Genomic DNA, 25,177 nt, shown 5'->3' with positions numbered 1-25,177 from the left:
GGAATTGATGTCATTGCCCATATTCCTGTGGTAAAGGCACTTACAGCCATGTCTGGAAGTGCTGAAGACATTTTTCTCATGGGAACCACCACAGTTTTGTGCCCCCCACCCAGTAATTGTTTCAATATTCTAAGTTGATATGCTCATTTATCACTGAAATTGTTATTAATGAGTGCTGTTTTTCTTTGTCACATTGCCATGGCAACTGGGTGACATGTTTGAGTGGAATTATCTGTTTCCAGATGGAGATCTTCATTCATAAGATTTGCCTGCTGAGAATTTTTGCAGCATATTCAACTTCAAAATTCTTCCTCCCTGTGCCTTTCCACAGTTTGGAGCTAGAAGCATTTCTGCTTTCTGGTTTATATCCTGTGATTTTGTGGTGGGTGTTGTGCTTGCAATATTTCTGTCTTTTGTGGTTCATTTATGTTGTTTTTCTTTTGATTTAATTGAGTTGCTTCTCTTCAACTCAGGATTTGCTGTGACAGTCCTGTAAAGCCATTCCTCCCCCATATGAGTTATTGGAAATTTTCTCATTTTATGTAATACACCACACAATGGAAGAGAGAGGACTTGATTTTGTTTTTACTCCTGAAAAGGAGCATAAGGATGCATGATATATCACATTCTGAGTGATAGTGTCCTTATTTTTTTTTATCATATTCACTACTTGATTTTTAGCTCTATGCAAGAAAGAAGCATGAACATGTTTCACTTTTCTTTTTGGTATAAAACTGTATTTAGGGAAAAGACCTCAGTAAATACACATAGAGTACAGATTTTCTTGATCCTGAATGTCTTACAGCTTTAAAGGTCTTGTTAGCTGGCAGACTTAATGAGGTCCTGCTGGATCTCAGTCAACATTTCAGGATTTCTCTGGATTTGTTTCTGATCATTTACATCAAAATACCTGAAAATGCTGTGTTTGCTTCAGTAGAAATCAGAAGGTAAAACTTAGAAGATGGTTTTTATCGTCCTTTACTTCTTCAACTCCAGGTCACTCTTAACTTAGTGAACAAAACCAGGTTAGCAGTTTTTTGCACATACCTACAGGAAAACCATTAAGGGCCCATTCATCCAACCTGTCTTTAATGTAATTTTCATATTCACCTCAAACTATTAATGACCATACACCTCATGATCTGCTTCCAGGTCTGTGTGTTGTGTAAACATCCCTTTTGCACTTGCAGAGCTTTCATCCTGACATTAGGTTTAGAACAAGAACAAGCTCATAAATAGCTCAGAATCTGTAGCTCCTGAACACCTTGCCTTATATGTATAGTATCTATAGAACACAAATTTTGTCTTCACTTAGTCAAAAGAAGTCTATATATCATTGAAAACAACATAGTGCAGTGCAAGACCCATCTTCTGAATAGAATTATTTTATTTTAATTCCTATATTTAATATATTTGAAATAAAGGGTGTTGTCTTACCTATGAATAAGACTCTGTTACACCAGCAAGCAGTGTCCTCCCTAGCTGTATAATTCTGTATAATTACTCAGCTGTTCTTTTCCCTTGCAAAGTGGAATCATATTTATTCATACTTCCCTCCAGCAAGAGACTACTCAATGCTAACAAATATTTCCAATGTATTACACCAGTGCTCCTTGTTTTAAGGAAGGCATTTTGCCTGTGATAGGGAACTAGGAGAGCTTATGAGTAATGATGTTGCTTCAAATGTAGCAAATCTCTGATCTGCTCCCTTCATTTCTGTGTGTAGCTGATAAAACAGTTGTTATGGCTCAGTTATTAACCAAAATGAAGTTGATCCCTGCCTTTTCACAGGCCAGTGCTGCATTTGCCTTTTGGTCTCACCAGGGTGTGTTCAGAGAGCCCTTGGATTGCTGGAGCTGCCTGGAGCTCTGGGCTGTTCATCCCTCCTTGAGGCACCGGGGGCTGAGTGCTGGCCCCTCAACCCCTTCCCCAGTGGGTCTCATGCCAGCAGATAATCTCTTGGCCTTTAAGGCAGATCCTCTGCTTTAGATTGTGTCAAAGCTTTATTGCTTTTTGAGATACAAGCAGAGATTTCTTCTGCTCAAACACACACCATCTATTAGAGCCAGGACATTTATATTAATTTTGTAGGACACTTTCTATTACTAGGCTGATTCTACCAAAATCTGCAGGGGCTTTCTGATTTTTGTTTTATCTGTATCCACAGAATCATAGAATGGTTTGGATTGGAAGGGATCTTGGAGCCCATCCAGTGCCACCCCTGCCATGGGCAGGGACACCTTCCCCTGTCCCAGGTTGCTCCAGGCCCCATCCAACCTGGCCTTGGACACTGCCAGGGATCCAGGGGCAGCCACAGCTTCTCTGGGCACCCTGTGCCAGGGCCTGCCCACCCTCACAGGGAACAATTCCTTTCCAAAATCCCATCTAATCCTGCCCTCTGGCAGTGTGAAGCCATTCTCCTAAGGAGAAGTTGGATTTCTCCAGAGTAAGACTTGCTGTTTGCTGTGGTGAATTCCACTGGTCCAGAAAATGTTATGAAAAATTACTGGTTTATTTTTCAAAGCTTTCTTACTGCTGCCTGCCTTGGGTGTAAATTATCCAGTTGTCTGCACTTCTGCAGTTGGTAGGATGGAGGGGACAGTAACACCAGCTGTGCCAGAGATAATTGAATACTTAATGTATCATCAGGAAAGTATTGAAGTTTACTAGCACTGTTGGAAATAGCTCTGGAAATATCATAAGAAATCTGTGCAAGGTTTTCTGCCACCAGTTTAGAGCTACTTGGTGCATATGGCAAATGAGGCAGCATTTGAAGGATCTGTGCCCTTATCTATTGTGAATTTAAAATTTTTGATCTCTAGGGAGACTCTGTCCTGTGCAGGTGTATCAGAATTTCACATGTCAGTCTGATTATCCTGGCTATCACTCAGGGACTTCTCGGTGCCCTTGACTTGCTCCAAGGGATGATGTGTCCAAGGAAGCACCATCCCCACAGGATCAGCTGCTGCCTGGATATGTGTTTAATCACAATTAATCTCTTGGAATAAGCAGCAGACACATTTCAGGGTTATTTTTGTCATGGAACATCAGCCCCTCCATACCTTCCTTGTTTTCCACAAGGCTGTGCTGAACTTCCTCTCTCCTCCAGTGCCCCTGGACTGGCTGTGGGTTGGGAAATGTCCTTTGTGCTGCTTTCTCTTGCTCATCCGTTTCCTCATTCAGATCCCTGTGTGCCTCTGTGGGAGTTTGATGCTTTTTCTGCGTGTGGGTTTTATTGCTAATCACAACACAGAGCACTGAGGCAGGGAGGAAAATGTAAGTTAGATAATTGCAGTCAATCAACTATTTCCAATTCTTGAGTTTTATTGTGTTCAGCCCTTTTGGGCTTATGAATTGTCATCTTAAGACTAGCTGAATTACACTGGAAAAAAGAATAAAAATAAAAAAACCTCTCAGAGTTGTTCACATTTACCAATCTGATAATATTGTCTTAAATTCTTCCATCTGATTTGAGGTTCTGTGACTCAGATGCTTCTATTTGATAGATTCAGTTTCTTTGAACTCTGTAATAAAGAAAATGTATAGATGTGGACTAGACCAAATGCAAAACCAAGATTGTTTTTTGAAACAAGTTTATTTTTAAATTGAGCCTTACTTTTCAAAGCAAGGCTTATTTAACTTCTAGACTCGTGGTTAACAGTTTCTTGAAAACAACTTTGTCAAAATAATATTGATTCTTTTTTTAACAGTATAGTAACCCAGAAAAATCTATTTGTGCTTTGTTTTTCCCTTAATATAAGTGAGAGAAATTGCTTGAAAACCCAAAGAAAAAGAGGGAAGTTTGTGCAGTGTCTTCTAATTTGCCATGGTTTTGCCCTTTATTCCAAGTGAACTGTGTCTCATTTCACTTTGCATTAATATTTTCCACCTTTGTGGGATGGAGTTTCTCTTCTGCATTGTTTTTCCTGGATGGAGGAGGGTGGATGCACAACTCTGGGTTTTTCCAGTAGACTCACATGCTGCAAAGATAAGCAGAGCAAAAAGTAACTGAGCAAGAGCGATGTTGGTCCTGGATTCACAGGCTGCAGGGAAGAATCATTCTCCTGAAATCCCATCTTGTCCTACCAAGGGAAAAAAATCCCTTGTTGGAGCTTTGGGTTTACTGTGGTATAGCACCTGTATGTTAGGTAACATTTCCATACTGGCACTAGAGCTGGGAATTCTAGTATTTGAAAAGTTGATAAATATTAAGGATGAACCAAGAATCTTACTTTTCTTACTTATTTTCAGGCTGAATTTCTGTCTGGGTAACATTTGTGTGCAGGAAAAATGGTGGTTGGTGGGGGAAGTGGGAGGAGGAAAATGGTCAGCGTGAGGCCTTTTCTCCAGAAATCACTCTATGACTGTGCATTGTGTCAGTAGGTAAAACAGAATTTAAGAAAGGACAAAGTGATTATGGCGTGGGTTAGCTGTTTTCCAGCTTTTAACCTACATTTTCAGTATCCTCTATCAGCTTTGCTGTGCAGGGAACACCCATGAGCAGCCTTCTTTTGAGTAGTCACTGTCCATGGCTTGTTGGTCCAGTGAGAATGAATATCCAGGGAGGGTGCAGGAGCAAAGAACTTGTATGTGTTGACCATATTAAACAGAAAACTAGAGATTTGGGAGAGACTACACACCAAACATCCGTGTTTCCTGGTGCCATGCCTATACTAAACCAGAGAGCTACTGAAATTCTTATTGAAGCTTTAGGCAGGAGAAACTTCCTTTGTATTAGTTACATGTAAGCCTTTGAAAAGATATACATGTAATTTTTAGTTGCTTTGCTTAACTAGGGTCTATTCTAGTCAGCTGTTTTGGTTTTAGTTTGGTTTTTATCCCAGCTGCTGAACTACACTGGTTCAAATTTTTTTCTTTTTTTTTTTTTTTTCTTGGTGCTCAGATGAGTATAGGATCAAACCAGTGGAAGAGGTCAAATACATGAAAAATGGGGGAGAAGATGATCAGAAAATAGCAGCCAGGAACCAAGAAAACTTGGTAAGGATTGAACTTATCACTTCTCTAATGAACTAACATGGCTCTGCTTTTGTGATGGAATATGCAGCACCCTCCAGCTCCAGCTTGTGCGCGGCAAGAGGATTTTCTCCAAAATGTCACAACTCCCTGTAAAGGTCGCATGGAAGGTGCAAAATGCAACTTTTTCCTGCTTGTCTTTCTGAATTAGACTCTACCTGATCTTGGAGTGAGTGCCTCCATGATTTTAAGTCACTCCCCTTCCTTGCAGATTCGAAAATACTCTTTATTTGGAAATATGTGTGTCGGTGTAAGAAATGAGCTGGAGTAAAACAGCGCTTCTCTGCCATTAAGAAAATGACCTACTTATGTAGATACTTGCTGGTTTTCTGTATTTTAAAATTCCCAGGGAAGGCAATTTGGAACAGAAAAAAACAATATATTCATAACACAGCAGTCACAAAAATCATGTGTGTTTCTTTTGCCCCGATTTGAGCACTTTGCCAGCTTGTAGTTCCATTAAGGGAAGGCAATCACAGGCAAACTCTTAGGACTACTTGAAATAACTAAGATGCTGTTGAAGCAGCTTAAAAATCATGGTTGAGTCACTTCTGGCATTTCTGAGAAGTTATTTCTTCTCTTCCAAAGCTGGAGGACTGTTGGGTTTGTTGTTGGCTGGCTGGGGCTTTGACCAGTCGAAGTTTTCAAAGACATCCCACAGTTCTTGTAGCTGGGTGCAAGTTTTTCCATCTGGTTCCACTCACTCAGTGCAGCTTTTATTCACATAGAATGGTTGGGCTTTCCCCCCTCCATCTGCAGGTCCAGAGGGGAAACAGCAGCAGCAGATTCCAGTGGAACCATCACCATTATCACTGGCTGAGGATTTGCCTTTTGCTATTATTGGGCAGCTGTAGAAAATGCCACTGTTTGGGATTTTTTACTTTTGATGAAAATATGAGCTCCAGCAACTTGGCTACTTTATATTTTCTCTCCTAGACACACATACATTACACAAGTACAGGTGCATTCCTGTAGCAAATGGAGTTTATTTTGCTGCCCTGTCCTGTGACTGAGTTGCAGACAATATGCTTTCTTCTTCAACCTCCAGATCAGTCATTTGCTACCTGCAATTTTGCATAGCTGGCGCTCCAGTGGGTGGTGCAGCTTCAGCTTGGAGCAGGGTTTAGAGGTTTTTAGCAGATTGTTGGAGAGTCCTTTGCAGGTCTGGGAGTTGGAGTCAGTGATCCCTGTGAGTCCCTTCCAGCTCTGGATATACTCTGATTCTGTGTTAGATTTTACACTGGCCTTCAGCTGTAGTTAAATGAGAATATTTGCAGAAGGTCCCATGTCAGTGCAATGACAGCAGGGAAGGGCTCAGGAAAGCTCAGGTCTGCTGGGGTGACACACTTGCTGAATGTCCACTCAAAACAAGCTCGAGCTGTTTTGCACTTTGATTGGTGCTAGCTGTCTTGTAGCACCCAAGTGTTCACCTGATTGAATGTAGGAAGAGCACAGTGCTGCTTTTTTTGTTACTGGTGGGTCAGGTTTGATGGGAGCAGTTGGAAAATGGAACAGTAAGGATTTGGAAGTCTGGTGTAGGTCTTCTGTCATGTTTATCAGGAGAAAAAAAAAAAGAACAATAACACAAGAAAGTCTTCAGCCAGACAGGATGGATATGCCTTAAAACAAAAACGGTCTTGCCCACCAAAAAGGCTTTATTTTCCTTTTCCTCTTCTTACTGTAAGGAGATTACCTTGTCTGTAATATATGCAGCTTTTTAATCCTGGGAATTGTCAAGTCCTCATCACTTCTGGTTTTTTTAAAGGGGTTTCACTATTGGAGTTCTCCTTAGTAAACATGTTTCAGCTCACTGCTTAGAGGATGGGTTAAGCTACCCATCACTGAGGCTTTAATTTCCTTAGTGTGTGAGAAGTTGGCAAGCACTTACATAATCCCATTTCTCATCAGCCATTTCCAGGCAACTGAAATTTTAGGAACAAGAAAAGGTGGTGGGAGAATCGACTGGCCCTTTTTCCTCCTCTCTTGTTTCTTAACCCGAATTTCTTTATTGTCTTGGGGCTGCAAATTCACACTCCCTTCAGGAATACAGCCCAGATGAGACGTGTAACCTCAGTGTCTGGGTGGGTTATCTTATCCCCTGATTCTGGTGCTTGAATTGTGTTATTCATATGCCATGGAATTTTTCGATCCCATTATCATCTCTGTTACTTTTTTAAGGTATTTTGAAGTCTTGCTTAAAAAAAAAATCTCAGCTCAAGTGAAAATAAACCAGCTTGCCTTGTATCTTAGGCTCTTTGATGTGCTGCCATCTCTGCCTTTGGTGCTGCAGCATTTCTGAGTTGGGGGAAAGAAGGTCACATGAGCAGATGAAGAGAATGGGAGGGCATGGCAGTCATCAGGGAGGCTGTCATTCCACACTGGGTGCTGGGGCCAGACTCCCAGCTTTGATTCTGCTTGAGAGAGAGCCAGAGAAGGGCTGGTACCAGTGTGGGTATCTGTGGGAGAGCTGAGGCTCTGTCAGTGAATCACCACCATCTCAGCTTCAACCTGAGGCTTAAGCAGGCTCCACACTTGGGCAGGTCTGGCACAGTGAAGCAGAAATGCTCCCAAGACACAGTGCCAGCAGGAATGGCTCTGCTGGGGCTGTCTGCCAGGGGAAACACAAGATGCTCCATGGGAAGACATTTTCTTCTGGAATCAAAGGCCCCTTTGGATTAAAATGTAGGCTTTTGACAAGGGGGAGAAAAAACAAGAAAATATAAACTGAGCTTGTTTTCCTGCTGTTCCTTTGTATCCATAGGCCTGATTTACTTTTTTAGTCAGGTTGTTTCTCCAGTTCTCCACCTGCCACTGGGATCTGTCTGCTCCTGGTTTCATTACAGGTACCTCTGACACCCACCAGAGCATCTCCACCTTCAAAACAAAGCCAGAGTCATTGCACTGGGGCTGGCAGTCCCACATCCCAGCCTGCAGGGTGGGAATGGGATGTAGCAGGATCAGGCACTGCAGAGCTGGGGCTGCACTGGATGCTGTCACCACTGCACCACGAGCTTTGGTGGCTACTCAGCTAAACCAGGGATGTTTGGAGTCAGAACAGTGAAGAATTAGCAGATAGGCTGAAGACAGAAGTAATTTGTACTACATATTATGCATGTTTTTAAATCACAAGCGTTGCTTTGTGGTTTTATTTTTTTTTACCCGCATGTAAGAAAACGTGGGAGCTGTGCTAATTTTCATGTGAGATGATGCATGGAAGGTAATGTGTGTGCTGTGCTATTTATTATTCCTCGAAGTCAATGAGCTGCCAGGATGGTTATTTGTGAGTTCAGAAGCAGAAGGTCTGCCTGGGATGGTTTGTTGGGATGCTGGGCTTTGTCTCCATGCCCAGCTTGGTGCCAGGGTGCCACATGTGGTGCTGAACTCCAGCTTGTGTTAAAACTCAACTTCAGCTCCCCAGGACTACACAGGGGCTCTACAAAACCTCTCCTGCATTTCTCCATCTTCTTGGGGGAAGGTTTTATGCTAAGCCTTCTCCAAAACAATGGGAGTTTTGCCACTCAGCAAATCTGGATGGGGTTTTTTTGGCCCTGAAGCTGAGGGTGGATTTGTCACTGTGAAAGCTAAAATGCCCAAACTCAGGCAATATTAATATTTTACAAGCAGGTATGACCAAAATAAATAACATATTAATAGAGAGCTATTAGCTTTTTGTTTAGAGGGGACTGTTTAGCTCTTACACCATCATGTTAGATACACAGAGTACAATTACATAACAGCCTTTTTAACACTCATCATAGGGCAGATTTAATTGTCCTCATTTCCATACTCACACAGCATTCCTGGCTTTCCATTGTAAAATATTACTGCCAGAAGAGGTAAAATGAGAAGGTGTGTGGTGTTCCTGCAGCTTAGCATTGCTTTGGCAAACTTCAGGAGCTGGATCAATTTGCCTCTGAACTGGGCTGTCATAGTACAGATATCCCTGAAAATAGCAAATCCCTAAAGCTACATTTCTTTTCTGTTGGTTAGTTATCTTGATATTTATTGCAGTTCAGGTTTTGGATGTTTTTATAACTTTTATTCATCATTTTCTGGGCTGTACTGGCACAAAAGGCCACTTACTGGGATTTTTATGCTTTGTTATCCAAACCCCCTAAAACAATTAGATATAATCCTGTGTTTCATCCTGGAGTTCAGTGGTGAAATTGCATGTTAGAGCTTGAGATGAATTCCTGCTGGAGCTGGGAGAAAATTGCCTCTCTGTTGCTCTTGCTACCTCTCACTCCACCTTTAATAACAATGTTTTGCTTTTTGTTTTACCCAATTTCCACAAATTTCCACTCCACTTACCTGCAAATGTGATTTTTGTCTCTCTTGAGCCTCTCAGCCCAGCTGCTATTCTCCATTTATCACCTAGCTCCATATTACTTGGAATTGCAAACCCCCTGCACTCTGTATTCAACACCAGTTATCATTTTCTGTAGTGATTTGTTTAAAGTAGGCAGTAATATCTGATAGATGAAGTGTGTGAAATTAAAAGCCTGGCAGAAAACGCAGAATGAAACACCTTAATAACCATATCAAATGTAATATGTGAAAGGGAAGACCCCTATTTAAATATATGTATTACATACAAGATGTAAAATGCCTGTTATGGATACATCAATCATAAATATTTTTGATGTGCAGTGCCAAGATTGGTGTATGTTGAATTCCACATCAGTTTAGGAAAATATATTTTAATTCTATTACCAACCTGCCCAATCTAGGTGCTTAAAAAACTAAATAAAAAAGAAATAAGCCAGCTAAAAGAAATAGAGTAGCCACCACTGAGTTTATTGGGGGTATTTGTGGCGTTTTCCTTTCTGCAGATGTAAAATACCACAAGGGCAAATTTAAGCATGGAAATAGAATTAATTTGGTACTTTAAAATACTTAAAGCCAGTGCTGCTTATTATTGCTAGGTAAGCTTTGAATTGCAGTGTTGTAAATGCATAACTGCATTTTTATTTCAGCACTGGTGCAGCACATTGGTGAAGAGCTTTTTAAAAACTGAAGTTAGCACATATTAATGCATATTCCAGTGTGAGGGTTCCTCTCTCTAATGTCCTAATTATTTATTTCAAACCACTGTGCCATGGCAGTGTTTCAGAACACACCATTTCAGGATAGAACTTGCTCATGCTCTGCTTATAAGGGGAAAGAAACCAAAAATGCCTGAGAGCCTTCAAGCCCTTAGAAAGAAGAGGTTTTCCTGGGTTTTGTCCATCCTGAAGAGTTGGGGTGTGTTAAATCCTGTGCTGGCCCCTCATTTGCTTTCCTTGCTGCTGGTGACATTCTCCAGGAGCCCCATTCCACCAGCACAGGGTCAGCTCCAGTTCAAGTGCTGGGAAAACTTCATCCTGTTAGTTCATTATCCTCTCTAAAGGATGGATATCTAGAAATGTATTTTATATATATATATATATGAGAGGCTATTAATTTCTCTGCATCTTGTCCCCCTTATTTTCCTGTCTGCTTTCAGATCGCAGAATCCCAGGTTGGTTTAGGTTGGAAGGAGCTTAAAGCTCATCCAGTGCCACCCCCTGCCATGGGCAAGGGACCGCTTCCACTGTCCCAGGTTGCTCCAGGCCCCATCCAAGCTGGCCTTGGGCACTTCCAGGGATCCAGGGGTAACTGTGCCAGGGCCTGCCCACCCTCACAGAGAGAAGTCTTGGCTCAGTAACTCACCTAACCCTGCCCTCTGTGAGTTTGAAGCCATTTCCCCTTGTCCTATCACTCCAGACCCTTGTCCAAATTCTCTCTTGGAGCCTGTTGAGGTATGGAATGCCAGTACTTATAGATGTAGCATAAATGTGTGTGTGTGTATATATATATATATACATACATATATATATATATATGTATATATGTATATGTATATAGGCTCAGCTTAAAGAAAATCTTGGAGATGTTGTTGGTTCTTGTGTTGGAGTCTAGGCAGGGTGAAACCCACAGAAAACCACAGCAAAATGCACCTTGGGTCGTTGTGGGAGGGAAAAAAGCAATTGAGACACCCTTTTTCTTTGGGTCCTGGGGCATAGGAGTGCTGAAAGGACAAAGTGAGCATCAGTGGATGTGCCTGGGGGTGGGATAATGTGCAGAGGTCCCTGTGGTGTTCATCCATGCAGCTCCTGTGCTGCTGGGAGTTGGAGAGAGCAGGAATGGAGGGCTCCAGAGCCAGCCTGCTCCCCAGCACGGTTTCCCACTGGGACAGGCATCCACTTTGCCCAGGTGCTGTGTCAGCCAAAGCCCAGGGCCCGGGGCAGCTCTGGGGGAACAGGTCCCACAGGTTCCCTGGAGCCCAGCATGGACCTGCTCCACATCTGGACTCTCCTCCCTCCACCCAAAGAAACAAACCACAAAACAAAAGCCGCTGCTGCAAAAGTGCAGCTCCAAAATCAGTGAGCAAAGGGAAGCCAGGGATTAAATTTCAAAAGTGAGGAGGAGGGAGGGGTGAGATACCCAGCTCCTTCTGCCCGAGGTGCAGGGTTCACCCTGGGATAGAGGAGGTGGGTGGGTGGGCACCCCTGCCTTGGCACCTGCAGGGGCAAAAGTGGGGATTCCTCCAGGCAGAGCTGCTCTGAGCAGTGCTGGGACTCAGAGGGCAAAGCAGGGCTGGGCTCCACTGGAGGAAGGTGCAAACCAGACCCAGGGAGGAAAATACCTCTGTAGTTCTTGATGTCTCATACCCCATCCCTGAAAGTGTCCAAGGCCAGCTTGGACTGGGCTTGGGACAACTGGTGATAGTGGAAAGTGTCCCTGCCCATGGCAGATGGTGGGACTGGGATGAGCTTTAAGGTCCCTTCCAAGCCAAACCTTTGTAGGATACGAAGAGAAATTTGGCATTCTACTTTTATAAACTGGTACCTAGAAAACTCCCTGGGAATATACAGTATTTTCCTCCAGTCTTTGTTGACGGGGCCTGGGTTGGCACGTTTCACACTGCATGCCATCTGAGGTTTCCCTTTCTCAGAGAAATGAGAATTACAGAATCATCCTTTGGATTTCTTTTTTTCCCCAGAGCCCGAGATCCTAAATGAATGCTGCCCTATCACTATCAGTGCTAAGTAATTACAGCATTTCAATTTTCATAACCCAGCCTCTCCAGTGTTTTTTGCAGCTGAAATAGAAGTGCACAGAAAGGACATTGCTACTGAAGCCAGTTATTTTAAACGCTGTGCAATTAGCTCATTTCCATATTGCTCATTTCATTTCAAATTTGCATTGATATTCTTCAAAGAATGGTTTCTCATAATGAATTTATGACAGTTTTAGCTCATTCCACTTACGGGTCACTACATATTATAGAGACATCAAAGTAAACGATTGCACTGGGTATTAATATTCTTCTTCTGGATTCCATTAAAATTGTTCTGGTGAGGAAGTATTCATTTTTTCCTCCAGTATTTAATTTTGAAAATTTAGAAGATAAATGAACATCATTAATAAATATTTTTAGCAAGTCAGAAAATCATAAAAAAGTTGTTGAGCTCCAGGTGCATTGCTTCAGACCAGACCTTGTTTCCTTCTTCCCCCTTTGTTGAATAAATCTGCACAGTGCCCTGTGGAGAGGTAGAATGATAGGATTTTCAAGTTCTTGATGAATGTGATTTAAAGTAGAAAGCTTAAAAATATGTCATTCTATATCTTTCAAAGTGTGCTAAAATAACAGTGTCCAGGAGCAACATGTAATTGTGGGCTTGATGGTGGAGAAAATCTATCAATGATGGGCAGCTCTCAGGAACATGGTTCAGGACCAGCCCACATTGTTGGTGGAAAGGATTCTTGCAAAACCTGCAGAGACATTCCCACTGTCACTTGTGGAAGCAGGTCATTTCCATACAGCTTGTGTTGTTTCCATGCCTGTATCATTTTAACAGGTGAGTTTATGCCTGGGATTACCCCCCTCTCTGGGAGAGCTTCTGCTTTTGAGTAGGATGGACACAGGGCTGTTGGTGAAACAGTCAGCAGTCGTGGCAAGGTGTCAACTTCTTGATTTAAGAGTTTCTTCCACAATTATGAGTTCCAGGAACCTTCAGATTCATTTTTATTCTTATTTTTTTAAAGAACATGAGCATCTCCACATTTGCAGAACTGAAGCTTTAAGAAAGATGAGCTGTAGGATTTTGCAAGCTGTCAGCAAGAGGATAAAGAAGCTCTCTGTATCCTCTGTTTTGGTACTTGCTATTCAGCAATTGCCTAGTAGCAATTGCCTAGTAGGTGTTAATTATTAACTCTGCTGTTTGGGAACAGAGCATAAGGCGAGATACAGGCAGAATGGATCGTGCAGAAATACCTAAAATCATCAGAAATCACTGATAGAGACTAAAGCTGTAACTGCAGGCAGCTGCTGTGGCCTGAGAGGCTGAGTGTGGAGCACTCCTGGCCAGTGGTGAGCTGGGATCTCCTGATCTCCTTGTGATAGTGGCAAAGTAACTCAGCCTTTCATCTATTCACCTTTAATTACAGATATCATGTGGTCTGCTCACACTTGCTTTTCAGGGACTCCTGGAGTCAAAGTGGTTGTGGTGGAAATGTAGGGTCTGGGATTTCCATGTCTGGTGAGGTGCTAATTCCAGACTGTAGTAGAGCATGGAGATAACAACAAATTCATCTCTAGGTGTTTCATTAGGTGTTTATCCCTACAGCCTTTATGATCTCTCGGTTTCAGTAGTCACTGCTTTGGTTAACTTTCCATCTATTATGCAATTTTATGCTCACATCATCCTTGAGCAGGAACATTCCCACCACTGCAAGCTGGAGTTTTGTGTTTGCTTGTTCCGTGTTTTGGTTGTGCTTTGCCGCTAGATGTGAGCAAAGGTGGGAAATGTTTCACATTTGTAGTGGAGAAAATGGTGTTTTGCTCAAAATTACTTGAAACTGTGGTGAACATTTTTGAGTGGACTTCTTTTCTTCTTAATTCTACCAGGGAAATGCAGGGGCTGGGCTACCCAGGCTGAGGCTGTTTGGGATGTGAGGGCACACATCAGCAGGAAAGATCTTGATTTAATGGTGTCTTCTCTAGAGAAAGTGAAAGAGAGCTGCTAGGGAAGCTCATTAGCTGCATTAACAGATCCTATAGCTCTTTAGCCTTAATTGCTGTGTGCTCAGGGTGACAGGGTTGGCAGATGCAGGTTTCCCCAGGAGCTGATGTGAATATGGGATGTGTTCTGGGAGCTCTGGGAAGGGCACAGCAGCCTCACCACAGCCTGGCAGGGCTGCAGCCATGGCATGGCCCTCATGGAGCTGGTGAGTGATCCAGGAGAGGAGATTTATCCTTGGTGGGTGACCCAGGAGGGGGATTTATCCCTGGTGGGTGACCCAGGAGGGGGATTTATCCCTGGTGGTGGATTAAAGCAGGATGGGTGTGCAGCCCCCCAGGAAAAAGGATCTGAGCTGCCTCCAGCTGAACTAGAAGTGCTTCAGCCACCTCCAGGAATAAAAGAGTGAGTGTGTCCATCCTTCTGCACTGTGTATTCCTGCACCAGGGCTGGAAGGAGCTCAGCCTCGTCTGTTTTTCACTATAATTGAGCTTTTGGACTTTGGTTGTTTCCCTTTGATTTTGTGGATAGCCAAGACCAGCTGCTCTGCAGGCAGCTGGGAGACTCAAATGTATTTTGGAAGGGATTTCTGAATTTCAGCTGATGGAAAAAAGAGTAAGAAATTGGATGGGGATGAGGGGAAACAATGTAAGAATATAACATTCAAGAGTTCAGGATTTTTTTTAAGTAAGAAAAAGTCAGGGATGGAAAGAAAATCTCTATGGAAATAAGTTGATGCCAGTAAAGGCAAGTACTTCAGTATTCTGAAAAAGCTGAGCAGATAATTCAGACTCTTGTGCGTACAGAGTTTGGAATTACATGTAGGCATGTTAAAAAATCTCCTGAATAATTAATGAATAATTTCTGATAGAAAGCAGTGGTTAATACAGATATCAAAGTAATACTGGCCTAAGTTAATATGGAGCTTCATGTTTGCTCTCACTGAGAAGAAAATCCTTTTTTTTTTTTTTTTTTTTTTGCTTTAAATTGTTTGTTCCTTGCTCCTGGAAGAAGCAGTGTTGGAGCTCAAACAGAGCTCTGGGTGCTCTGCTTTCATCTCCCACATTTGGTCTGTGTGGACCATGTGCTGCTCTATCTAATATGTAATCTTTCCATGGGATACCATCAAAGACAGGCAGTTTAAAAAAAAAAAAAAATTAAGCCAACAGATAATCTCTGCATGGGAACACAAAGCCAGTGCTTCTTAACAAGGTAATCATATTATAATTGTGTGTGTGTGTTTGTATGTATTTAAATGTAGTTTGTATTGCAGCAGCACCTGAAGGCAAGTGTTGGGAACCAGAAGCAGCTGCTGTGCCTGCAAACACAGCAAGAATGGGCCTGCATATTACCATATTACCAGTTCTTCCCCAGAATTTCATCCAAACGAGTACTTTTATTCCAAAACCCTTGTACTTCCAGGGCAGTGAGCCTGGGGGATTTTCCAAAGCCAAGGATGCTAAAAACAAAGGCACAGCCTGGTGAGGGGAAAGTTCTGTGCCACAAGGGTGTTGTGCTGTCCTCTTCCCCCAGTATGGGCCTACAAGAGAGAGGCACTGGCACTAGAGTCTGGAGTGACACAGCTGAGGGGGAATAGCCTTAAACTGCCAGAGGGCAGAGTTGGATTGGATAGTTGGAAGAAATTCTTCCTGGCACAGGGTGCCCAGAGTAGCTGTGGCTGGCCCTGGATCCCTGGAAGTGTCCAAGGCAACGTTGGATGGGAATTGGAGCACCCTGGATAGTGGAAGGTGTCCCTACCCATGGAGGGGTGTGGAATGAGGTGGATTTTAAGGTGTCTTCCAACCCAAATTCTGTGATTCTGTGGGTATTTGGATAGCTTCATGATGTGGAGGGGCAGTTTGGGAGGGAGTACCATCAGACTGCCATTTTCCCTTGGTTTTCTCCTCTCCCTTAGCCTTTCAAAGAAACAAAGCTGCTGTGGGAGAGAGGAGAGGCAGATTTGGCTTTCAGATGTGGTGGAACACAGAGGATGTTTTGGTTGGAGCAATGCTGGTAGTGTGTCACTTCTGGTGAAATGCTGTGGGTTTGCCACATTGCCCTTTCCTTTTCATGGAATCATGGAATCACAGACTGGTTTGGGTGGGAAAAGTTGTATAGTCCTGCCCCCTGCCATGGGCAGGGACACCTCCTGCTATCCCAGTTTGCTCCAAGCCCTGTCTAAGCTGGCCTTGGGCACTTCCAGGGATCCAGAGGTGACAGCAACTTCTCTGGCATCAGCAAGTTCTTTGTAGAGTTGGAGAGCTCATTTCCTTAGACAAGCAGTCACCTGAGCTAGGCACAGGAAATCTCAGCCATCTCAGCTGACTGCTGGGGCTCTGCAATAACCAGCTTCAAGTTGCTTCACAGTGTCTAAGAGTGAGTCAAGGTCAAAACGTGCCTTACTTTTTTTTGTACGGGCTTGGCTGCATTCACAAGTTTAGCAGCTTGTATATTTGTGGGATTTGTTGCCGCTGGAGATCTCCTGGCTCTCTAGGCCACTGCATCCTGCCCAGCTTTTCCAAAGACTAACATCCGTATGGGAACGCTGCCTCTGAAGTGTTTACGCTCATTTCCTTCCTGAGGAAAACATTCAGCCTTGGGTGACAGCAAGGAGATGGTGGCACATCTTTCCAGAGTACAGCTCGTTCTTAGCTGCTTGTGTATGGAGTTCTCTGCATCCTCTTTTCCTCTTCTTCATTAGGAAAGCAAGCAGAAATCTCTCCCCGAGCTAAGGCATCGCTCAGCCTCGCAGCAAACCCAGCCAGGGCTGGCCACTGGCCAAGCCTTTGCTCGCTGCAACCTGCACACCATGGAACTCCTCTAAGAATAGCCCTGGTGATCTTAAAAAAAAAAATCACAACATCAAAAAAAGGCTGTTTTAGCAATGTATTATCTTCATCCCTTCCGTGAAGCAGCGGAGTTTGGAGGGGATTTTTCCCCCCCACACCCGTGTCTGTTGTTCCTCCCGCAATGAGCTGTCGCTAATGCTGAGAAATATTTTCGGACTTAATGCAGTGAGTCAGGGCTTAGCTGTAAATTGGTCATGGGATGGGAGGGATTCAGATTGTCTGTTAGCCAGGGTCTGCTTTCAGCCATTTCAGTAACATGAGCAGTGTCTCAACTGACGGTAATTACACTCATAACTCTCTCTGAGATGATTTAAGGCAAGGATTAATTATAAAAGTTTCTCGGCGTTAGAACATGTTTCTTTAGTTAAAGTTTGGCATGCTTTCGTTTTATGATGGGCCTAAAAGAATGTTCCTGTACTTAAAATCTCTAAATACACCATTCTGTCATGCTATGTAAATACCCATATTTGTGAGTTTATCTAAACAAATCTCTTAAATGGGAAAAATACATAGAAGGGCCAAGAGCCAATTCAAGGGCTCGTGGAGTAGACTTGCATATTCCTTGTGGGCCTGCTTGGGTTTTGGTAACTGTTTTTCTGGCTGTACTTTATTTCTTACTAAAATAAACAAAATATAGTAGTTTTTTCTATCTTCATTAAAAGATAAGTGACCTAAGCGCCCTGATGTGCTTGTCCGTTGTCTCCATAGACAGAGGACTTTGCCAGGGCCAGCTCAGTGGGTTCTTGATGGAGCTGGGGATCCAGTAGTCCCATGTTAAACTGCCGCCTTTGGTTGTATTGCCTTAAAAAAATATGTAAAATTGTCAGGTGTGAAAAGAGCAAGTTCACATCAACCTCATCAATCTGCCTTTTAGAAAACCTAAATAAAAGTGATTGGATGGGATCATGGAAGGCTTGACTTTACTTGATGGCATAGATTCACAAAAGGCTAGATGGTATGACACATCTTTTCTATGTTCCTTGTTTTCCTGGGGGTAAATTCCAGCTGATTCTCACAGCATAATAACAGAGTATTCCCAGTTAATATTTGAAAAACTTGTCCAAGTTTTCATTTTGTTCACTTTTTTACTTCATAAACCTGTTTTCTTATGATTAAGTCACATAGCTAAATAGTGATGTCATTTTTTTTTTCTTTTTGCTATTCTACTTCTGTGAGTACTTCTAAAAGATAAGAGATCCATATCTGGCTCCTTGGCTGCTGTGTTTGAAGTCTGTTTTTCTAGAAAAACATTGTGTTATTAGCCTGTCCTTAAGCTCCGGGAACAGAAAGTTGTTGAGGGGTTTTTGCTTGTAATAAATTTAGACTTAGATTCATATCATATGTTAATGTTTTTAATAACCTGACACTCCAGATCTCCCTTGCTTTATGGCCTGCACTTATGACTCCTGCATTATGGATGCTGATGATTACTATGAGCATATAAGTTATTGAATTGATTTTATGAATGATAGCATAGAGCATGAAGCCGAGTTCACTTAAGGAAATAAAACAAGGCAAACAGACTAAAATATTAACAGTGTGTTTTGTGTTGTGGTGGGTGGCTTGCAATTCATTGAAACCCTTTTGTGAAGTGGTGCTTCAGCATCACTCACCCTCCAGTCCCCAGTGTCCCCAGACTTGGCCCAGTTACCTTTGAGACCAAATGTATTGGATCCACTTTGAGTTTACAAGTGGTGACAGATTAATTTGGAAAGACAGATTGCAAACATGCATCATGGGCCCGGCCGGAGTCATAAAAATGTAATGTATGGCTGGTGCAGAATGATAAAAATTCATGTCAGGGGAACAGCTTAATTAACTATTCTTGATTAAAGTAATACAGTATGTGAATTTAATAGCTTGCCTTCAAAAGCAGAATGTGAAATCACTTATTACTTTGGTATATCTTGCTGGCAAATAGGGAGCTGCCAGCGGTTCTTCGTGATTAATTGAGTTTAGAGGAACTTAACTCTGGGGTGGGAGATACCAAATAATTATTCTGCTCTTGCTTCAAGCTCATTGCCTTACATGAATAAAGAAGTTGTCAGGAACAAAGTTGTGGGAGTGGACTAGGAAAAGGATCGAGAATGCATGAAATGGGATTGATAGCTAGGAATAGGATTGATAGAGGAGGGAAGGCATGTTGGGATTGTGAAGAATACAGAGCAAAGGCTGGAGTTCTGCCACCACAGTATTAGTTAAACACTTTGCCATCCAGATCCCCGTGTTGCTGACCCATTTGTTGGTCCTTGGGGTGGTGGTAGCTATGGAGAGCAGGAGAACATTGTGAGTCACTGCTGTCACCTTGGAGGCTGAGGAGCTCTGGTTCATGGGGTGTTTTCTCCACTTCGTGTGGAGCCATTGTCATTCTTGCTCTTTGACACCTTCCTGGTGGCCGTAGCCAAGTCACTCATTCTGCAGCCATCCCGGCTTTTAGAGGCATCAGGACGAGGCCTGGCTTGGTTTCAAGAGCAGGATACTGATGGCTGGTGTCCAGCAAGCTTCTAGATCCTGTCCAGCAGAGCTACTGCAAAAGCTAGTGCTTCCATGTTGGTTATTTTATTATTGATATATCAATGTGTTACTGTATCCCATTGGTTATTTCTGCCAGTGTACTACCTTGGACTTGGCCCTTGTTGGAATGATCACCTGACTTTTTCAGGACATCCCTCCAAGTTGCCAAGATAACTTAGAGTCCTGCAAAACCGAGCCTTTCCTGGCTTGGTGCTCTCTGGGGTTTTGGAAAGCAGTTTCAGTCTCCAGTTCATTATTATCCCAGTCCCTAGTGAAAATCCAGCTGCAGGACAGATACCAGCAAAATCCGCCTTGATGTATTCCTCCATTTAAACAATGTTCCATTGTAAAGTACCTTCTTCTCAGCCAGCTTTGCACTTTGGTATTAGTCACAGCTTAGATTCAGCCACTCTGATCAATTAGCACAGACATGTTAGTAGTGAACTTTTGACATCATTATATTATGTCAGAATGAGCTTGGAGAAGGGCTTTCTTATCCCCTTTAAAATAGTGCACTTATCCTGCTTTACATTTCTTCCAGAGTCAGTACCTTTAATATATTTACACATGAACTCATCTGAAGAACTTTCCTGATTCCAGTCATTGCTAGTTTTCAGGGCATTTTTTCATTTTAAGTAGGTAAATATTCTAGGTGGACAGCTGAGCATTGCTGATGCTTTACAGTAGGGTGGATGAAAACAGGGTCTTAGAGCATCTTTCCTGGTTGGAGGCTGGGCATCTGCACACCTGTGACTGAGCCAAGATGCAGAATTTGGGTTTGGCCCTAATTTTTTCCTGATCCAAGATGAAGAAATAGGGTTCCTAATGTTTTCCTCATTTGTTAGGTTTGTACATGGGATTTACCTTGACTAGTGTTACTGAATGTCTGGGTTCTGAGTTACACAGCAAAGAGGTCTCCTTGGGAGACACTCATTCCTGTTGGTGTCTTTCTCCTGGGAGCAGGGCTCACTGCAGCAGGTGGGCTTGCTGAAATGAGAAGGACTGCCTGTGGCTGAAGATATTGTACCTGACAGTAAGGAAATATAAAGCCCAAACTTCTTAAGGGCATGTCTGTGTCAACACATTCTCCTTGGAGACACACGTGTTGCAGAAGCTGCTGCTGCAATTACACCTCATTACAGGACACCATGTTTTTTGTATTTTATGAGTGCTTTGAAAAAATTAGCAAAGTCCATTAATAACGTGGCCAGTGAACTCAAATTGCCTGACGATGCTGTTCTGTGCACACAGTGGAAAAATCGATCACTTTAATCCAAGGTAAAGCTGTCTGGCTCTCCAGAGGAGGAGGCTGCCTCGGTTGCTGAGGGCTGGAAATCATTGCCTCACGCTAATTGAGTAACATCCAGCAATTGTGAGGCTGAATCTTCCAGACTGCTTTGACTCACGGGGGCTGAGTATCTAAATGAAGTGTATTTGTCATGCTGCAGTCCTACAGGATTAAGAGTACTTGGATTCGTTTGATCTGATGCATTCCAACAATATTAAGTAAGTCCATTTTTTATTGTCCTTTGCACCTTGTATTTTTCTGGCTGTAAAAGTCCAGCATCTTACTTTTTGGAAACTGAGCTGTGATACGACAAATATTTCTGGCTAGTATTTGTAGCCCTGGCAGGGCTTGAAGAATTCTTGGCTGGCTTTTACACTAGGCTGATAGCTGAGACCAGATATAACAAGAAGCAGAGTACTGCATGTAGAATTAAATCATATTACTAGTTATTTTATTAGTTTTCTTGTCTTGAAATTATTCACTGTTCTCTGGTTTTTGTGATAAATAGTAACTCTACAGTGTTTAAAGTTATACTTTGATGTTAAAGAATTTTAAGCAACGCTTTGAGAGATCCTTTTGTCTTTCAGCAAGATAATTATGCTGCAGAATTTGCTTTCCAAATTCATTTGGGAAGTCCAGCTTATTGAATGTTTGGAATGAAGGACTTAGTCCTGATACATCTATGGCATCTCCTCTGCAGTCTTCTTTGTTTAGTGTCAGACCTCAGTCAAATGGCCATGAATTGTGGCTGCCCCACCCCTGGAAGTGTCCAAGGCCAGGCTGGACAGGGCTTGGAGCAGTCTGAGACAGTGGACGATGTCCCTGCCCATGGCAAGTGTTGGAACAGAATGAGCTTTAAGGTCCTTTCCAACCCAAACTACTCCATGATTCCAAACTGATTGTGAAGTTGTACTCTTCATGAGAGAGGGACCTGCTGAGAGGAAAATAAATACCTTTAGATATTGAAAAATATTCTCAGAACACATATTGTGTTATTAGTGCTGGCCAGAGTTTCTGGTCAGTTCAGGAGAGTATGTGCTGAGTGTCCGTGGGGCTGGCTGTAGGGCCCAATGTGCCTGGTATTAAAATTAATTGAAAGCAATTTTAAGCCCCAGGAATTTGGGGCTTAAACTAAACTCTGAATTTGAGGATTATGGAAAGACTAGCTAATCATCTAAGCACTTGTCTTCCCAGATAAGCCTTGACAACATCCTGAGCATTCCCTGCACCCCAGCTGCTGAGTGAGCTGTGTGATGTGCCCTTTCAGAAGTGAGGGGATGGGAAAGAGGGCTGAGAACCATCCCAGTCTGGCGCTGCATGATCGCAGATTGCTCACTTGGTGCTGCCAAAGCAGCAGGAAGGTGCATGGGAAGGCTGGAGAAGAGAGTCCATGGGTGCAGGAGCTCAGGTTTGAGGCAGGAACTCGGGTGAGCAGCACATAGCAAGGCCTTGCAATGGCTGAGGCAAAGCAGCAAGCCCTGTGTGCATGGTAACAGAAAGGATTTAATGACCCTAGAACTTAATTAGGACAGTGCAGTGTTACCACCTGCTTTTTTATAGCCGTAAGTTTAGGCCATGTGTGACTCTTCATTTAGAAAAAAAGGAGTACAGGAGCCTTGGCTGAAAGGAACAAATTTCCTTCTGCTCATTACACTCAGATGATCACTGTTGTTTAAGTGAAGTTTAAACATCATAAAATGTGCCCTCATCTTGTGATCCCCATCTGCTGCTCGCCCTTCCTTTCTCTGCTGAAGGTTATTTCAGCAATTTTGCCCATGGCACAGGATGCTGTTCCTGGGGCGAGTTGTTCTCCCATCTTCCCCCTCAGCCTTCCCTCCCTGCAGGCCTTACCCAGCTGTTCTAAACAGTCCTTCCAACATGGAGTCATTCCTCTTATCATCCTGTTTAATACCTGCAAGGTAACTCTTCAGCACATGCTGGAGGACTCGTGCAGGCCGTGGTTCAGGAGAGCAGCGAGTGGGCCTGTGCACCATTGACCTTCAGGGGATTTAGGCACCTCCATGTTTAGGGACATTTAAGGACCTTTGGGCCTTCGAGTGCTTTGCAGATCCAGGAGCAAAGTGTTGAAGTTCACATCAGGAAAACTGTTAGCAGTGAGTTTAGGCACGTTTTGTTAAGGACATACTCCACTGCATCCCAAAGCCTTGGTGATGTGGAAGGCTGTGCTCTTGTTGAGCAGTCAGGGAATTAGAGCAGTTCTGCCTTTCACTGCTGGGGGAAACACATGATCCTCACACATTTCGTGCCTCTGTATTTGTAAATCTCTCTGCATTTGCAATCCTTCAGATTCGGAAGTTTAGGATTTGTCAGATTGTTAGGTTTGGCTGCTATGAGCCAAGCATGATGTTTCCAGTTATCTTTGTAGAGTTACATGATCTGTTTTTTGTTGGTGTTTCTTATGGAGTTGAAGAGCCTTCTGGAGGGTCAAGTGAGCTCCTTGCTGGACCCTGATGTTCTGGGTTTGGTAGGTCTCTAGTCTGGTTTTGAGTGTTTATGAAGTGTGAGGCATGGAAGGGCCAAGAGAGGGATTCATATCATGGACTCTCTGCTGTGGGTTGTTCAAAAGGTGAAAGTTTTGTTGGAATAAATGGTCTAACCAGGTACTTGAACATACATACAGGGTCTCCAGAGAGCCTCGATCACCATCTCTGCTGCTCTTCAGTTTGCAGTTAGATGAACAAGTGAGAACTATTAATCAGAGCCAACTGATTTTGATTTCAAAATAGATTTTGTTAATCTTTCTAGTGGCAATCAGGAAAGATTCTTGTTCTGATGCATCTGCTGTGCTTTTGTATGAATCACAGTGTTATAAAAAGGAAGAGGAATTATGGGGCTTGGGTGACTTAAATAAAATCTATTTTTGCTATTAGGATCATAGCATTGACATGGTATATGGTTTGAATTAAAGTTCTCATTATCGCATTAAGATTCAACAAGGAGTTAATTAAGTGTAGGGAAGTAATTGAATGCTAATAGTACAACATTGCAGTAAAAAATGAGGCCATATCTCCATACTAAACTCTAGTTTTCTCCTCATTGTAAGTAGTATGGCTATGACCATACACTGGAATTGATTTCTGACTCAGGCAGAGAGCTTTCTTGTTTGGGACATGCTGGTCCATCCCTTTTCAACATTCCTGTGATGGCACAACCCTGTTAAATTTTAGAGGTGCTTATCTTTTCACTCACCTTACTTAAAAAGAAAATAGACCTTATGTTAAAACTTGGTGTCTGCAAATGGCTGGAAATCAACTATAGACTTGGAAGCCAGTTTTGCTTAGATAGCAAAATTGGAATTATTTAAGAACACCTGTTTTGCATGTTACATGTGATTCTGGTTAATTTTAAGGAGACCTGATGATCTGTGAGTCATAGAATATGTGGATTTTTTACCTCCTGATATTTCTGTTAGCACCAAATTGTTTTGTTTAATATTTCAAGCATTGAGGCAGGAAGACAGACCATCCTCACCAACTTTTTTGGTGTGAGAGACATCTTGAGCACTGTACAACAAATGTTTTGTAGCCATTAGAGAAGGTGAGCTTAGCTAATTTCTCCCTCAACATTCTTTTACCTTAGTTTTTTTTCAGTATGAATGCGTAGTTTCCAGGTGCACCCTGTATCTGTTGTAGGTCACCCTTGCTTGTTTGAGGTAATGAATTAAAAACAGGAATAAAAAAAATACATATAGCAATGCATGTGATCCATCCTGACTTCAGAGGGGCTTTAAATAATGTGGCTGAAATTGGAAATGTGCTCAGTAGAAAAGATGTGGGCAAATGGGGAAGAGCCAGAGGGGGATGACAAGAATAGGACACTTAGCAAACGTAAGCTGTAATGGAAGATGGAAGGAATTGATTTGTTTAGCCTAAAAATACAGAAGGAAACGAGTCATCCAGTATAGGAAAGGTTGCTTTAAAAGGCACCACAATTGTATTTTCTCCATGAGAGAGGCAGGAAGGCACCAGGCAAGGATTAAAGCTGGGTAGTAGGTTAAACGTTTGAACTTTCAGGGAAGTGGTGAAATGAAAGACAGCCTCTTGGGAAAACCTGTGGGATGGGAGTTTGGAGAACAGGTTAGACAGAAATCTGTTGAAGTGGTTTGGGTCCATGCCCTGGGGTGATGCAATTGGGTGGTATTTGGAAATATCTTACTTTTGTGATGGTTGATACCAGGTGAAGATCTGAGGAAACTGATCTTGTAGGGTTTCACTGTGCTATTTCATGTTCTGATCAAGAGAGACATTGAAATTCTGTGGGTGAAGGATGGATCCATCCCTGCTTGCCTGATCTTGCACAGCATGGTGTCTCCTTTTCCATGGCTGATTACTCCCAAGGGAGCTGGCACCTCATTCTGAGCCTTTCCTGGAGGAAAGATTTGCTGCCTTCTGGAAGAGGAGGGCAGAGCTCATTTTCAGTCTCCTCCA

General features: G+C 42.8%; 1 protein-coding gene across 2 annotated transcripts in view; it reads left to right on the top strand.

Moving 5' to 3' along the window:
- The window catches only part of C8H1orf21 (chromosome 8 C1orf21 homolog), a 100,369-nt gene that overhangs the window by 54,837 nt on the left and 20,355 nt on the right, over window positions 1-25,177 (top strand). For both annotated transcript variants that reach the window (XM_064720324.1, XM_064720325.1), the window contains exon 3: window positions 4,904-4,998. In XM_064720324.1, coding sequence (XP_064576394.1) covers window positions 4,904-4,998 — 95 coding nt within the window. The remainder of the gene's footprint in view (window positions 1-4,903; window positions 4,999-25,177) is intronic.

The sequence above is a fragment of the Zonotrichia leucophrys genome, chromosome 8, assembly GCF_028769735.1.
Source record: "Zonotrichia leucophrys gambelii isolate GWCS_2022_RI chromosome 8, RI_Zleu_2.0, whole genome shotgun sequence".
NCBI lineage: Eukaryota > Metazoa > Chordata > Aves > Passeriformes > Passerellidae > Zonotrichia > Zonotrichia leucophrys.
Note: the sequence above shows the minus strand (reverse complement) of the source record. Positions and strands in the feature narration are given on the sequence as shown.